Raw genomic sequence first — 15,586 nt, forward strand, 5'->3', positions numbered from 1 at the left:
AAATGATTTGTTATTCCGTTTATATAAACACGTGAATAAATGTAGCCTCTGCGTGTTTGGATCGGAGATTTGTTTGCACTGTGCAATCGCAAGCTATAGCATGTAGGCCTATTGATATCCTACTGCTAAATGCTTGGCCTTCGCCAAGGCTATTCTGCAATTGCCCCTAAAATAGAGATTCTGTATCTTCATATATAGTCTACTCACAACAATGCTCGTGGACTTTATTTTCATCTGGCTGTGATGCAAAATAACATTATAGTTGTATTTAATTAATTATATTAAAGCCACGTTAAATCTCACTGCAAACTGAATCAGTTGATGCACCGATTTGGGATGAATCGCTAGATTTTCCTGTTGGTGTATTCGGATTTGAAGTCTCGTGGACAGTCTGAAACCATCTATCCGGCACTTCCTCGCCCCCTAGTGGTTAGATGACGATGTGATGTGATGATTAGACTTGCGTTGAGTCCCCAAGAATACGTGCTATGCAAGGATGAGGAATGTAAATAAATATAATGTATGCCAAAGAGTATTTAATCAAACGTTTGCGTTTTAACGAATGGGGTTTTTAAACAACAACGGTTTTAAGAAAATCAAAGAAGGCCAACGAGAAATTGGTAAGTAATTAGAAACAGTTTAAAGCAGGCTACTATTGTTGTTTATTTAAATTGATAATTTATTAGCCCCACTAAAGATAAAGAATCAGTAAATTGTGTAAGTCACTCTGGATAAGAGCGTCTGCTAAATGCCTGTAATTCAATATTATAACACCTAATAAAAACATAAATAGACAACATATACGCTTATACGCACGACAGTTAACTGAATTGAGAATGATAAATGCAGCCATTTATTTATGGACATAAATACATTCATTAAAATCAAAGAAAGGCCCGAATCTAGTGCGGGCCACAGCACAGATTTTAGAGCATTTCTTCCTATATGGGTTTTATAACAGGGAAACGTCAGTAAAACGTCTGTAGCTTAGGTGTGGCTTTATAACAAAAACAATGTTCGGCTACAAACTTCAGTTACGGTAGTGGCATAAATTGTCAATAATAATAATAGTAATAATACATTCATGTTATAATCAAAATCAGAAAATACCTATTATTATTATCCTATTCGTCATCATACCCATTATCCACATTTTGGCCTATCCACATTGTCACTACCAGGAATAGTGGTGATATCTATTCTAAAGAAAAACTACAAATAAAATAATTCATTCATTTACAGAATAACTTAAGTACGCGTTGCTTTATTTGATATAATACTAGGGTATAGACAGCGTTGATAATTTATCCTCAATTCCCAGATTTAGTGAAAACTTTTATGTAAATTCGTTCCGACGTGTTTATGTTGTCTCTCACTTTTACTCAACGTTGCTTCTCAAAAGGACTGTTGTATTTAATAATATGCGTCTTTTCTCGTGCTTATTTCATTTCCTTATGAATTAATCTCATTTTAATACATTATTATTACGGAATAGTTTATTATGTAGGCCATAATACATTTTATTTGTCTTTATTTGAGATATAAAAAAAGAATAGCTAACGAAGTTCGAAGGCAGTCAGATAAATTTACTATAAACCAGTGAGGCTAGTCAATGGACAATTTTGAACAGAACGTATCTCGACCACGGGACAAGGGCTAACCAATCGCACCGATCCCAACTTGAATGCTTTTGAGCTTACTTCGCGTTGGTTAGCACGAAGAAGGAGGCCCATCCTGATTGGCAGAGCCGGTTTGAGTGGCAGAATAGCCGAGGCGCGGCGGTAGGCTCCGGGACAGAGCCAGCGGCGCTGTCCACACGAGCGCAGGTCCTGAAACCCGCTGTGCGCACGATGGTGGCTTCGCCGGAGGCGTAGCACGGCGGCACCTCGCCGTGGGAATATTTACACGAAGAACAATAAATCCTGCGTTTTTCCAGTCTCTACAACGCGGCAAGACAGCGAGCATTCCTGTAGAAACGAGAACTACACAGGCCGTTCCCGTGGATTATATTCATGTTAGGAAACGGCAAACAAATGAAAGTTTACCTGCCCTGTTCCTTTGCGCCGGATGCTAATTTGCAAGTTCGTAGGAAAACTCTGAACGCTTCAGTGCATCTTTTCCTAATTTATTTTTGCAGCTGTTCTGTCTGCGCCATTTCAAATTTAACTCCTGACAAAGGTGCGTTTAGTAACTCTGCACGGTCTTATTGCATTACATTTTTGGAAATCGTTTCACTGGAGTTTATGAACAATGCTTAAAAATGGGAATTCAAGGAGGAGACGTTTTCAACTAAAACATAACATATTACTATTTTTTATTATTTAACTATTACTAGTTTAATTAAAGTCTCAGCAGCTGGAATGGCAATGAAAACAGAACTAACAACGAACATTGGAATGCAGATTCTATGAGGATCCGCCAAAGACGCCGGGCAAGAGAACGCGGTTTGCTGTGCATTTACACAGCCGGGCTGCCTCCTCGGCTGTTCGGGCTGAACTGAGGTGGAAGGGGCAAAAATAACAACTACAGCAACAGTAACAACAACAACTGCAACTACGGCGTATGAAACGCTTTTCCACCTGGACAAAGCCGTCTCATTCGTTTTGAGTACGGCTTATTATCCTGTCGGTCGGCTCATGAAAGGGTTAAAACAGCATATTTTTGGCGGCCTTATGACTGATGATAACAGGGTGTCGGGCCAGAAGGCGGGGAAATGACACCGGCAAAGTCATACCCTAGTTAAAAAAAGTCATATCCTTTTTTGGTTTTGCTGTCACATTTATACAAATTTTTGCAATTGCAATTGCTTTATATCTAAGACGCTTGTAAACCTGTTTTTTCTCGAAACGATTCCCTCTGTTTTGGAACTTCGGGGATTCTCCCAGCAAAGAAAGAAAGAAAGAAAAAGAACTCCCCCATCCCAGTACTGCGGCTCCAGCTGATATATTTCGGCATTGTTTTATTAGTAAACCATAACGGAAAACGGCTGTTAGAAGTATAAAAGCCACAGGGACAGGTAGTAGGCTCTGGTTACTGTAACAGACGCACTTCTTGATGGAAATACACTGTAAGCACGACCCCTTCGCAGCGATGCACAGTAAGTGAACGGCTTCTGGCTTTGAATGTGTACTTCAGGCTCAGGGCCATTGCAGTTGAAGTTCACAACATTTGTGAAAAGTTTTTAGTGAATTTATATTAAGAACGAACTACACACAAATACAGAGAGGCGCAATATTTTTCTGTACGATAAATTTTAGATAAATGATTATTTATGCCTATTCGTTTGTTCCAATTAATTATACAGTAAAAGCAAATTGTAAACCATTGTATAATTTAATACAGCGCTGCCGTGGTTGGTCAGTGTCTTTTTCTGGTCCAAAATAAGCATACAATCCGTCTCTGCTAGTTTGGCTTGATGAGTGTGATGAGTGTGTGTGCCTTCTGTCACTGTGGTTGGGGGGAGGGGGGGGGGGGTGGAGGTTGAGGGGGGGTGGTATTGGGGGGTTAGTAACAAATAAAAAAACGAACTTGACACTTGACCTGCTGGGTAAGTGCCACAAACACGACAAGAAACAAGTAGAGTTATGTCTCCTAAGTGTGCAGATCTGCTTTGCGTTCCTCTGCACTGGTAGGTAGGATAGACCACATTGCTGTCGTATTCAGGAGTGACACTGTTCTGGCGACAACACCAGTCGATGTTTCTTCCACTTTCCTTTTACATTTCGTGTTGGTATGATAACGTAGGCCTGCCTGTCTCCTCGCATCCCTGGCCCTCTCGCGCACAGTACAGCGGTGTGAAATGCGCAGCCAAAACAATTAAACAAAGTCTTTCAAAAGGTAGAAGGAATTTGCAACTAGGCCTCGCGCTACAACAAACGGAGGCTGATAAGAAGAGCAACACTGCAGGGTTGGTTCTTATTAAATAAGGAACAAACCTAATCTTAAAGTAGGGAAATAATATTATTGGTACACTTTTTGTCAATGCGTTGTTTTATGTGATTAAGTCAATCTATATTTAATATTTAAATTAATGCATATTACACTGCAGTTGTAGCTCTGCCATCGAAACGTAGCCTTTTTCCTTTTAAATAATCAAAATTAACTGTACTTTATGAATAATGCGTATACTATTTCTTGTCTTAAATACAAAGATAAGGTAATTTCCCGGGCTTCACTGTGCTCGGAAGTCTGGAGAGAGGGAAGATTTGCCATTTCACAGGCAGTCATATGAAACGGCGATTCTCCACACGGCGAGTTAAACGCTGGATTAAATATACGGATAAAGAGAGCTAGAACGAATCACATTTAGCTACTTCCTTGTCCAGTTTCTCACGCCGAAGGAAGTCTTTTAGAAATGTGAAATGATGAGGCACAGCGATGCATAAATGTTTCGAGGCGATAGACTAGCGTCACGGTAAAGTAAGAAGCGGAGGAGCTCTCCAAAATGATCAGGTAACAAGGCCTACTGCAAGTATGGGCCAGGTCTAACGGGGACAACACTGCGAAGGAATACCACGGAGCTTTGCACGCGCCCGTGTGTTTGTGTGTGTCCGTGTGTGGGAAACAGAGATGGAGAGCTCTGTCTGATGCACTTTTATATTGTTGTGTATTTTATCTTTCAAAGAAACGAATAAGTGCACGGAGATGCAAGTATGAAGCAGTGCATCGAAACCAATAATCAAGAATAGTGATTAGGGAATTGAGTCTGCAAGTCCAAGGTTTTAGGTTCGATTTTCAAGTGGGGTACTGCTGTTGTTTTTTTGAGTTTCAGAAAATATGTGCAATTGGAAAAAAGTGTTATGGAGCGCCTGATAAACTCCTAAAATGTTAAAGGTTGGACACAATGCACCGCCGCGCCTAATCTTAAAAAACCCTGTAGTATCACTAACCGTGTGAAATCTCCGATGTGTTGTTTGCTACCAGCCCCACAGTCATATTTCCAATTATGGCAAAACTTTAAAAAAAAAAAACAATAGTGAATATGTGAATATTATCAGATATTACGTTCAGATGATTAGTTTTAACGCAGTGCCCTGAAACCTCTAAAGCATGTGACTTCAGGCGCGGCCTCCAAACGAGGAAACAGGAAATGAAGTGTTGGGAAGATAACAGAAATATTTACGCTGCTATTTCGCTTCGTTATGTCCGTCTCGGAAACGACCAGAGAATGTAACTCATAAACGCGTTTTTTATTATACATAAAATAGTGAAATTAACAGAGGGAGGCTAATCCTATGTAGATGTGTAAAATGGCTGTCGTTTTTATCGCAAAATAACATGAATGAACACAAATTACAAATGCAAGGAAATGCATACTACTTGGAGAGATAAGCAGTCTATCAGTAAATCACAATAATAATAATGATAATAACAACAATACTTAACTATTATTATTATTATTATTATTATTATCTAGTAAACGACTACACGTGAACCTATAATCAATAAATTATGTATCATTATAATTATTATCTGCAAAATAAAATGGAAAATATTTTATTTTGGCCTTTCAATTTTGAGTAATATGTTGAGCTCATGACGCACGGTTGTACCCAGGTTAGTTTTGTTAGAACAGCCGTTTACATCTGGTGTTAAACACGCTACAGCGCATTAAATGCATCCTGATAATATCTCTAGCTGCAGTTTATATAATTTATTGTAAAACCTACTCAGCGTACGTGGCATTAAAATAGTATTAATTCGCCGTGAAAGAAAAAGAGGCGTATGGTGGACATTTAAGCAAGCCCGTCATAAAATAACCCGAAAAGAGCGTTTCTAGAGTCAGCTTTAGCGTGCCCGCCAGTTTAGCAGATGTGTTAAATGTAATTTACTATGTTGTTCATGGGAGAAGAAAATCACTGGCCGGGTGCAATGTTTCAATCGCATTGTGAAGTCTAATCTTAACCAGGCCAGCCGCGAGCGGCACATTCTTCTTTCTCCCTTTCTTATTTGCCCCCTGTTCCTAAGTTATTAATAAGAAGCAAACCCGTGACCCGTTAACTGCAATAGCGGCTCCTGACAACGGAGATAAAAGATTGAAATGGAATAGAGTACTCTAATAGAGCTTATTTTCTGGATGGGCGAACATAAATGTATTTTTCTTCAGCGCCGTATTTATTCCGGAAAGATCCACTAAATCAATCAGGGGGATGAAGAGGAGCCCGATACATAAGCTATCAGCAATATAAAGAGAAGAAATACTGTAAAGATCAGAACCCCTCCCCTTCAGAAATCCGCCCCCCGCCCCAAAGCCGGCTCTCCCACCAACCCTTAGTCACTGAGGTAATGAATTGCGGGGTTATAATATATCTTAACAGTGTTCATATTGTCTACCAATGCTTTACTATGAGCGTCTTATCTTTTATTTGTAGTCTTAGAGTGATCTTTCCATGCATAGACACACAAATATAAAATATAGGTTTTTGCTCATTGAAACTCAGGACCGGATTTGAGTCTATTAAGCTCGTCAATTACCTTAAATAAAATAAATTTATTATTTTATAGAACAACAGTGCGGTAAATGATTTTTATTGCTCATTCCAGATTTTATCATTTATGTATTTATTTATATTACGACTGTGGCTGCTCCTGATTCAGTTAAAATGTAGAAAAATTAGCATTTGTGGGAACTTGTGATTGAAAGTGAAGGACGCAGAGCACGTTCAGGGTGCGCACGTGCAGGCCGCAGACCCGACCTGTGGCTTCTTTTCTTCCTCACTCCGACGCTCCCAATCAGCTCTGCAGCTGAGAGTGAGGACTGCTTCGTTTCTCCAGGAGATGAGATGTTGCTGAATTCTGTCACCATGTTTGCTTTACCCGCCTCTGCAGATAGCCCAGTTTCCAGGGGGAAATCACTTTTCTGCAGAAAGCTCCCCCCAACCCCGAATCAGCCAGGGCCATCCATTAGCAGCTTAATCTGCAGGAGAAGCTGTACCTGCCATACCTGCTGGAAGCCTGTACGTTTCGCTTGTGCCCGTTTCTCCCTCCTCTTCAGCGCGCTGGTTGCAGAACTCAGCCACGGCAGCCATCGTGCCTGGGGGGTCATTTTACCAACATGTCCGCTGGGCGGGCTTCACCTCCATGTGGAAATTTCCAAGCAGTCAGATATGAAGACCTCGCTCTCTCACACACTCACCCTGATACACAGCAGCTCAGGACAAAGCACACTTTGGAATTTGGGGTACCATGGAAGCATATGCTAGCTGGTGTGCTTGTGAGACTCGATGTTTGACTGTGCGAGCCCAGGTGGTCCAGCCGTGCATCTCCCCCATAGTGGAGATGAAAGCGACGCTGATGATCGGAAGTCCAGCGAGCCTCCCAGGTGGGCTGACTGACTGGTCCTGCTGTAACCATAGCGATTCAGCAGATGGTCTGGCTGAAAGAGTCCAGCGTGGTGGAATGGTCAGCCGGCCCGAGCTGCTGAGGTCAAGGTGTTGGGCGCTGGGTTCAGGTGTAGATGCTCAGGCAGCCTTAGTGTTGAGCTGATTCTGCAGGACTGGTGCAGAGCTGGACCCGGTTCTGCTAAGCTCCCGGCCTGGCCCGGTCCTGTCCTGTCTCACCGGCCTCAGACAGAATCCTGCTGCACTTTCCCCAGTCGGGTCAGAGGCGGAGAGCCCATCTGGGCCCATCAGCCCTTAATGGGGACATCAGGGCTCGAGTCAAAACTGGAGTATATTAGAGGAGTGGAATTTCAGGAGTTGGCTCCTAACTTTAACAGTCATACACCCATTGAAAGTTCGGCATCTATGGTTTTTACAGTGCAAACTTTCTTTCTGAACGCAGTGATTAGTCTGATCTTTGGACGTGGAAACTGTTGTCCTCCTCGGGCGAGATCTTTAAACATGTGCCCTGCTCCTGAAGAAGAATAAATCTCGTAAAAAACCTTGTCTTCTGAGTGCCAGACATGTAGGTTTTCCCAGTTTTTAGTTTAGTATTTATGGTTTTTGCTCTTTTCTTGAGTGCAGTGGCTCTTTAATCTTTGGTTGGCCACCTAAGGACCTTCATCCTCTCCCCGCTGATTATATCAGAAAGCTCTGGAGGGGAGATATCGGACGCAGCAGCGCTTCTCTGTATCTCACGGGCCTGCTGGGGATGTACTCTACGTGGGGCAACAACCCACACCTGCCCCTCGCCAGGTCTGCTCTGTGGCTTCGGCCAGCTCAGCGTCGGTTTAACGCAGCACGTTTGTTTCTAGCATAGAACTTGCAGTTCATTAAAATCCAGAAAGGATTTCAACATGTAGCATAAATCAAACTCCATTTCATAGGGTTACAGGGGGCCTTTTTTGCAATACAGGGCCAAAACAGATTTAGTTCTCCAAAAGAGAAGGTAAGGGTGTCCAAAAGAGACAGTAAGGGTGTCCAAAAGAGAAAGTAGGGAAGTAGGGATGCTTTGATGACAGCTCAAGATTAGCCAAAATGTGTCGACATGGATACGACCTTTAAAAGGTTTTTCTGAAAATTAGTTGAGTGATTTTATAAATGTGGAATTTCTTTCTACCGCCTCTGGGCTCCGTTTGCTGTGTCACTGACCGGCTGCAGCTCAGGGAGAAGCACACAGAGGTTCAGCTGCTCAGTGAAACGTCCAGTGTTAATTCAACTCTAACAGAGAGCATATGATTTAACACCGAACGTTTTAAAGGCTGTTTGTTGGACTCATTCCAACTGCACACTCATGAACCCACCCGAGCGCGTGCAGTGTGTTCACAGTGATGCCCCAACATTCTTTTGTTTCCTATCAGGCCTCAAACACAAAGTCTACAAATTAAATGGAAAAAAGTAACTCAGAATATTGCCTGAGATCTATTTTTTTGTATTTAACATTTGTTTTGTATTATTTTTGCTTGTAATCCATGCCATGTTTTTAAAATACATCAACCCCAAAGCCAGGATTATCTCTCTCTCTCTCTCTCTTCCTCTCGCTCTCTGTCTCTCTCTCTCAAAATATTTGCCACAAAGAAGCAATCAGTATGATAATATTAAAGGTAAAGGGATTATAGAGTGTCTATGGTCTATGGTTGAGTTATTTATTTCTCTTTGTATGCAGTACCCACAAACAGGAGTGTACTGATATAGAAATAATTAAAATGCATCTCAGTAATGCTTGATGGATGAAATACACACAAGGGTTTGGGTTTTATAATGAGAAGAACAAAAGCAGGGATCTAAGTTTCCAAGTCCTTTAGTGCGTGGGCTATATCGAAAAGATATAAAGACGCTTCCACTGATTTCTATGAATTATTAAATGAAAAATGAGATGGATAAAGTCTGTGCCTTTTAAATAAATTGTCTGTGAAAAGTATTTTCTTTTAAAATATCAAGTATTCCTGCATGGTACGTTGAATATCATAAGAATTTAGACGTTTTAGATATCCCATTTAAACATACCACTAGGATTACTGCAGTTCATCGTAAAGGTGGAGGTTGGTTATGTTTACTGCTAAACTTGTGGGGCTAGGAGTGTCAACCTATCGCACTCATTCTCCCCCTCTCCCCAGGGCATGGCGGGGTGAACCAGCTGGGCGGGGTGTTTGTGAACGGGCGCCCCCTGCCGGACGTGGTGAGACAGCGCATCGTGGAGCTGGCGCACCAGGGCGTCAGGCCCTGCGACATCTCCCGCCAACTCCGCGTCAGCCACGGCTGCGTCAGCAAGATCCTGGGCAGGTGAGCGCCACCGGGCACCTGTGCCACCCACAGCATGGCACCTCCTACAGCATGACACCACCCTCACCACCTAAAGCATGGCACCATCTCTCACCACCTACAGCATGACACCACCCACACCACCTACCGCATGGCACCACCACTCTCATTACTGCACCCGTGCCACCTACAGCATGGCACCACCCATGCCACTTTTCAGCATGGCACCACCCTCACCACCTTCAGCATGGCACCACCCATGCCACCTTCAGCATGGCACCATCTCTCAACGCTGGCGTACTGAGACCCAGTGCCTTTGCCCTCACGCTCACAAGCTCCCAAACACAACATTGGCACATCTGTATCTATCGCAGTCAGCCGTACTCAGCTATTTCAGTGAGCCGTGTGCAATGACACGGTACGCCAGCATGATCAGATGGAACAGAACGCATTCTCTCAGACTGCTGAGAACGCCATGCAAAGGTTCATAAGGCTGGCAGCTTATTGCTTAATCCAGAGAAACAGAATTATGTGTCATGTTCCAGGTGTACATCATTTAAAAAAGCACTGAAAATGCCAGATTGCATTTTTATTTATCTTTCACACTCATCCCTCGTTACTTCCGCCCATCCACCACATCCCTCTGTCCGACTCCCCGCAAAGACAAACTGTGGAAATTGAACGATTGGGCTCATTCCCTCCCCTCGTTCTCTGACACAAAGAGAAAGCCGCTCAGAAGGGAAGATTACTGGCGTTTGACGCATTTGCATCAAAATGAAAGCGGCACCTTATTTTTCTGCACAGAAATATTGAGAGGCGATTTGGAGGAATGAGGGAGAGGGATAAGCCAGCGCTGCCCTGGGCTGTATGAGAAATGCGCTGCCCATTGTTCTCCCCCGCCATCCCCCCCCTCCCCCGCCCCCCTGCGCCCCCTGCCCCGACGCCCTGGTCACTCAAGCGTTACGTTTGGGGGGGGGGGGGGGGGGGGGGGGGGGGATTTACCCACGGCGCCCTGCTCCCGTCGCTGAAAGCGCTCGCATTTTATTGGGTAAAATAAACGAGCTGATATCAGTAACAGTTCCTTGGTAACCGCAGATAAGTTTCTGACTGGGCTAAAGTGTCAATGCGGCTGTTTATTTTGATCCCTGGACCCCCACCCCCTGCAGCCCCCCCCCCCCCATTTCCCGAAAGGAATAATCACTCAGCACCGATGCAGGGAAGCACAGGGAGGTGCAGGGAGGCGCTGGGAGAAGCAGGGAGGTGTAGGGAGGTGCAGGGAGGCACAGGGAGGGACGGGGAGGTGCAGGGAGGCAGAGGGAGGCACAGAGAGAAGCAGGGAGGCGTAGGGAGGTGCAGGGAGAAGCAGGGAGGTGCAGGGAGGCAGAGGGAGGCACAGAGAGAAGCAGGGAGGTGCAGGGAGAAGCAGGGAGGCGTAGGGAGGTGCAGGGAGAAGCAGGGAGGTGTAGGGAGGTGCAGGGAGAATCAGGGAGGTGCAGGGAGGCAGAGGGAGGCACAGAGAGAAGCAGGGAGGCGTAGGGAGGTGCAGGGAGGCACAGGGAGGGGCAGGGAGGTGCAGGGAGGCACAGGGAGGGGCAGGGAGGTGCAGGGAGGCAGAGGGAGGCACAGGCATCGAGCAGCGGGGCTGAACTGCAGCCCGGGGCAGAAGCTGGGGGTGCAGAGGCAGATAGGCACTCAGTCTTTGAGTCCCCCACCCCCGTGACACCTCTGTTTCCAGCATCACTGTCTACTCAAACCGCACACCCACACTCAGCTGCAGCCTGGATCCTGTTCAAAAACGTGTGTGTGAGAGCATGTGTGTGTGTGTCTCTTTTACTACTCAGGTAAGCTCTCTCTTCTTCCGCACTCAGGAACAGTACTGTCCTGCAGACCCTGGCAATGGCAGCTGAATCTGGGCTGTTTGGGTTTTCGTTTTGCACAGATACTACGAGACGGGCAGCATCAGGCCGGGAGTGATCGGGGGATCCAAACCAAAGGTTGCTACACCCAAAGTTGTCGACAAGATCGCTGACTACAAACGCCAAAACCCCACCATGTTTGCCTGGGAGATCAGGGACCGGCTGCTGGCGGAGCGGGTGTGTGACAACGACAGCGTGCCCAGCGTCAGCTCCATCAACAGGTGGGCGGGGCATCGGGTTGGCATGGCAACACACACACGCACGCGCACGCGCGCACACACACTGACCTGTCTCTCCATCCTCAGGATCATTCGGACTAAAGTGCAGCAGCCTCCTCTACAGCCCATCTCCACTCACAGTTTAGGTAAGACCCCCCCCCCCCCCTTACAGCCAAGACTGCCCCCCCCACCCTTACAGCCAAGACTGCCCCCCGCCCGTACAGCCAAGACTGCCCCCCCGTCCATACTCTTCCCTTACAGCAAAGACTGCTGTGAAAACAGCCAGTATTGGATTTACAGATTTCCAGGAAGTTGGAAAAGTTTTGACAATATTGAGAGTGCAATATCCAGGAATGCAGAGTGCTCATGCTGCTAAAAACTGATCCCAGATCAGCTTTTATTTTCAAAATGGTGGCTGTGAGGTCAGGGCAGGATACACAGGCAGTGTGTGAGACCTCTCTCTGCTTCCCTAAAGCTTCCACGGCAACAGTCACTCAGGTGTCCACGGTAACCAGTGACTCACCCGGCTCCTCCTACTCAATCAGCGGCATTCTGGGTATCAGCTCAACCACAGATGCCAGCAAGCGCAAGAGGGAGGAAGGTAAAGCTGTCTGCGTGTGTGCGTCTGCGCGCGTGTGTGTGTGTGTGTGTGTGTGCTCATGTGATATTCACTCATCTCTATTCCTCATATTGCTGGTCACGTCTTTCTTGTAATTTTGGAAAGTGGAAATAAAACAGCCAACTGCTGTGCATTCGGTTAACAGATGGGCATTTCCTGGGTGACTTACAGTTCACAACTCACATTAAACTTTGTATAATCACTTGGATGCTTAATGAAGGAGTTCAGGAGGAGACTGGAGGCAGAACCCAGCATTCCAGCGTCTGGGTCCGGTCCCTTACGGCCCACAATGCCCCTCTGCACTGAGGCACAGAAACGCTCTGCACAGTGAATGTGTGTGGGGGGGGCGGGGGGGGGGGCATGATGTAATGCTGTCATCAGCCCAGCCTGTCAGAGTGTTTACAGCGAATGAACAGCGCCCCGCGGCGCTCGTTTAAGGGCAGATGCTCCCGTTGTCCATCATCACGCACTCCCTTCTGTTAATTAAAGGGTCCTGTGCCATGCTGGGAAATGTAGTTCATTTTTTACCATATGGCTTTTTTTAATGTTTGTTTTTGGGCTTACTGATTTCAGTTTAGAGGTGTGGACTGTGTGTGTGTGTGCGTATCTGAGTGTGTGTGTGTGCTGGGAGGTGAGGGGGACACAGGTGTGTGTGTGCTGGGAGGTGAGGGGGACACAGGTGTGTGTGTGTGAGTGTGTGTGTGTGCGTCTCTGGGTCTGCACACTGCTGTTGCTCACTCTTTCGTGTATTTAACCACAGTTCTCACAGCCACAGTGACTGCTGGTCTCTCTCAGATGCTTCATTATACAATACAAGTCCTGATTTGGAGGTTGCGATACAGTACATATCCTATATGCATGGAGCTGCGATACGGTACGTATCCCATATACATTTGGCTGAGAAAATATACAACTGAGCAACCAAGACTACTGCATCACAATGAAATACAAACAGTAAAAACCCGAATACTGCAGGCATTCCAAAACATTAATCAACAGGATAATACAAAATATATGTGCCAAAAATATGAAATATTAATAGACTAGTCGACTAAGACATGGGACTATGTTCTCAGACAAATTAATTTGCTACAATGATCTACATGTTCTAATAAATATAAAGTCATTTTGCCAAAATGGGAGACTCACAGATCTTGGAGATTCAGAGTCGTCTGAGAGTGACAGGATGGAGGAGCAGTGTGGAGTGATAGAGCGTCTGCTGTGATTGTAGTCCAAAATCCCAGTTTCTGATTTCTGTCTCCTTACAGCACGTCTCGCGCAGACGGCCTGCCTCAAACACGGCTGCGCACAGGCCTGTAGAGAGACTGGGGTTTAGCGCGTGATCGTTCGCTTTTAACACGTATGAAGTCATAGGCTGTTATGTATATCTTAGCTGATATCACTCGGGATGTTGTTGTATAAACCACCTAGGGTTTCTCACCTCTGCTGAAATTAACACGAATGACCACCTACAACCCAAATTATTTTTTCAATGATAAAACAAACAGAACAGCATCAGAGTCTGTTCCTCGCGACTTAAAAATAACATGGAAATGACACCCGCGGAAACTGGGTAGATTTAAGCGAATGTTGTGGGAACCAGAGACCCTTACCTGGGGCGCTGTGAGTCAACGCCGTGTCCGTGCTCACCTGCCTTAAGTAGGCAGCATACTCCAATCGACGTGCGTAGCCTACTTTTCAAAAACGAACGACCGAAAAACACGTCCGCGAACATCGTGGTCAGTATGCTCAAAACGAACTCCGCGTGCTCGGTTTAATGTCACTCCAAGCCTGTTATGATTCTTGCTCCGTAGGAGATCCAGCGCTGTGAAAGCGGGCCACCTTACTGTTCGTTTCATTAAGTTCATTGTTAATCACGGCGCAATTAGCGAGCGCCTGCCGCTTTAATTGATGTTACACATGACAGCGTGTTGGTGGCGGCGTTGCGGAGGGGAAAAAAAACAAAGCGCTCTAAACGGATTTGAATATTTAATTGACAGCGCGTCACGCTGTGAGAGCATATCGCCGGGCTCGTGGAGCGCAGCCAGAACTTTTCTTCTCCGAGTCCGCTCGCGCTGCCCCGAAAACATCTGCTTGTGTGCGTGGTTGTGATTGTTTTCTGTGAACCCTCTTTTTCCACAATGCTCTCTAACATTGCTATAAGCTTGCATGAGCTTATTTCGATTGACTTTGCTGTAAATTAAGTTTTAAAGTTTGACTAAGGCTGCGGTAAAATCATTTTCAGACATAGCTTCATGAATCAATTAGAGCAGTTGATTACACAGTTAACTCAACTCACCTGTTGTCCTGGGTCTCAATTCAATTGGGTGCTGATTTTAAGGTGAAAACAAAAACCAGCAGACCCTTTCTCGACACGGACAAGAAAGTTTTGTGTATGTTACGTAAATGTTTGGAAATCTTGGAACATGAACATGTAAATGAGTGATATTTATTTGTATATAGAATATTATTTGGACCCAATGTTTTTATTCTTTGTATTTCATATTGAATATTTTCTTTGGAAGTCAAGAAACATAACTAACTAACTAGCTCTCCAGGACCAGGGTTGGAGACCACTGGTTTAGAAGTACTCTGAAATCCCTGCCTGTGAAAATCTCAGCCAGTCACCACATATGAAAATAGATGACGTAGCTCAACCCAGTGGTGCTTTGAGCACTCTGCACTGACTCCATATGCGTCATTTTGCTGTCTAATGTTGCAACTACAGGGCGTAGTTTGCGCTAAAGTGGTTTGGGAAAAAAATGATGCACTCCATACCCTATGCTTTAACAAAGTCACCTGACACAGTTCTGCAAAGCATGATGGGAATGAAAGTGTTGGGAGGGGGCAGCAGTGAGGAGGGCGGTACTGACCCAGCCGAAACAGAGGGGAGGTAGGGTGAATGGGGAGGGCATGTCCCATAGAAGTGCCGGACGGGGGGGTTATTGTTTCCCTGTCTTTCTCTTGCCAGTGAGGCCTATTTTCATGAAGGTGGGGGTCGCCCTTCCTGAAATAATGAGATCCCCCCACATTGAAAGTGAGCTCATGAAGAGGTTAGGGGACGGATTCAGGCAGAAACAGATCATGTTTAATCTCTCCAGAGCTCCCTCACCCCTCCCGGTCTCCTCCTGCAGAGCTCCCTCACCCCTCCCGGTCTCCTCCTGCAGAGCTCCCTCACACCTCCCGGTCTCC

General features: G+C 45.4%; 2 protein-coding genes across 4 annotated transcripts in view; one reads left to right on the forward strand and one right to left on the reverse strand.

Annotated features, from left to right (window-relative positions):
* The window catches only part of zcchc7 (zinc finger, CCHC domain containing 7), a 51,523-nt gene extending 37,250 nt beyond the window's left edge, over positions 1–14,273 (reverse strand). Inside the window, exons 1-2 of the mRNA XM_035418291.1 lie at positions 14,008–14,273; positions 13,544–13,708 (exon numbers count right to left, since the gene is read on the reverse strand). The gene's annotated coding sequence lies outside the window, so the exon portion shown is untranslated. The remainder of the gene's footprint in view (positions 1–13,543; positions 13,709–14,007) is intronic.
* LOC118227625 (paired box protein Pax-5-like) overlaps positions 1–15,586 on the forward strand; it is a 32,410-nt gene that overhangs the window by 3,937 nt on the left and 12,887 nt on the right. For 2 of the 3 annotated variants that reach the window (XM_035418292.1, XM_035418294.1), the window contains exons 2-5: positions 9,497–9,662; positions 11,581–11,778; positions 11,863–11,921; positions 12,251–12,376. In XM_035418292.1, coding sequence (XP_035274183.1) covers positions 9,497–9,662; positions 11,581–11,778; positions 11,863–11,921; positions 12,251–12,376 — 549 coding nt within the window. Of the gene's footprint in view, positions 1–1,834; positions 3,098–9,496; positions 9,663–11,580; positions 11,779–11,862; positions 11,922–12,250; positions 12,377–15,586 lie in introns of those variants that run through there. The other variant, XM_035418293.1, reaches the window with a different exon arrangement.

This window comes from Anguilla anguilla, chromosome 5 (assembly GCF_013347855.1).
Source record: "Anguilla anguilla isolate fAngAng1 chromosome 5, fAngAng1.pri, whole genome shotgun sequence".
Classification (NCBI taxonomy): domain Eukaryota; kingdom Metazoa; phylum Chordata; class Actinopteri; order Anguilliformes; family Anguillidae; genus Anguilla; species Anguilla anguilla.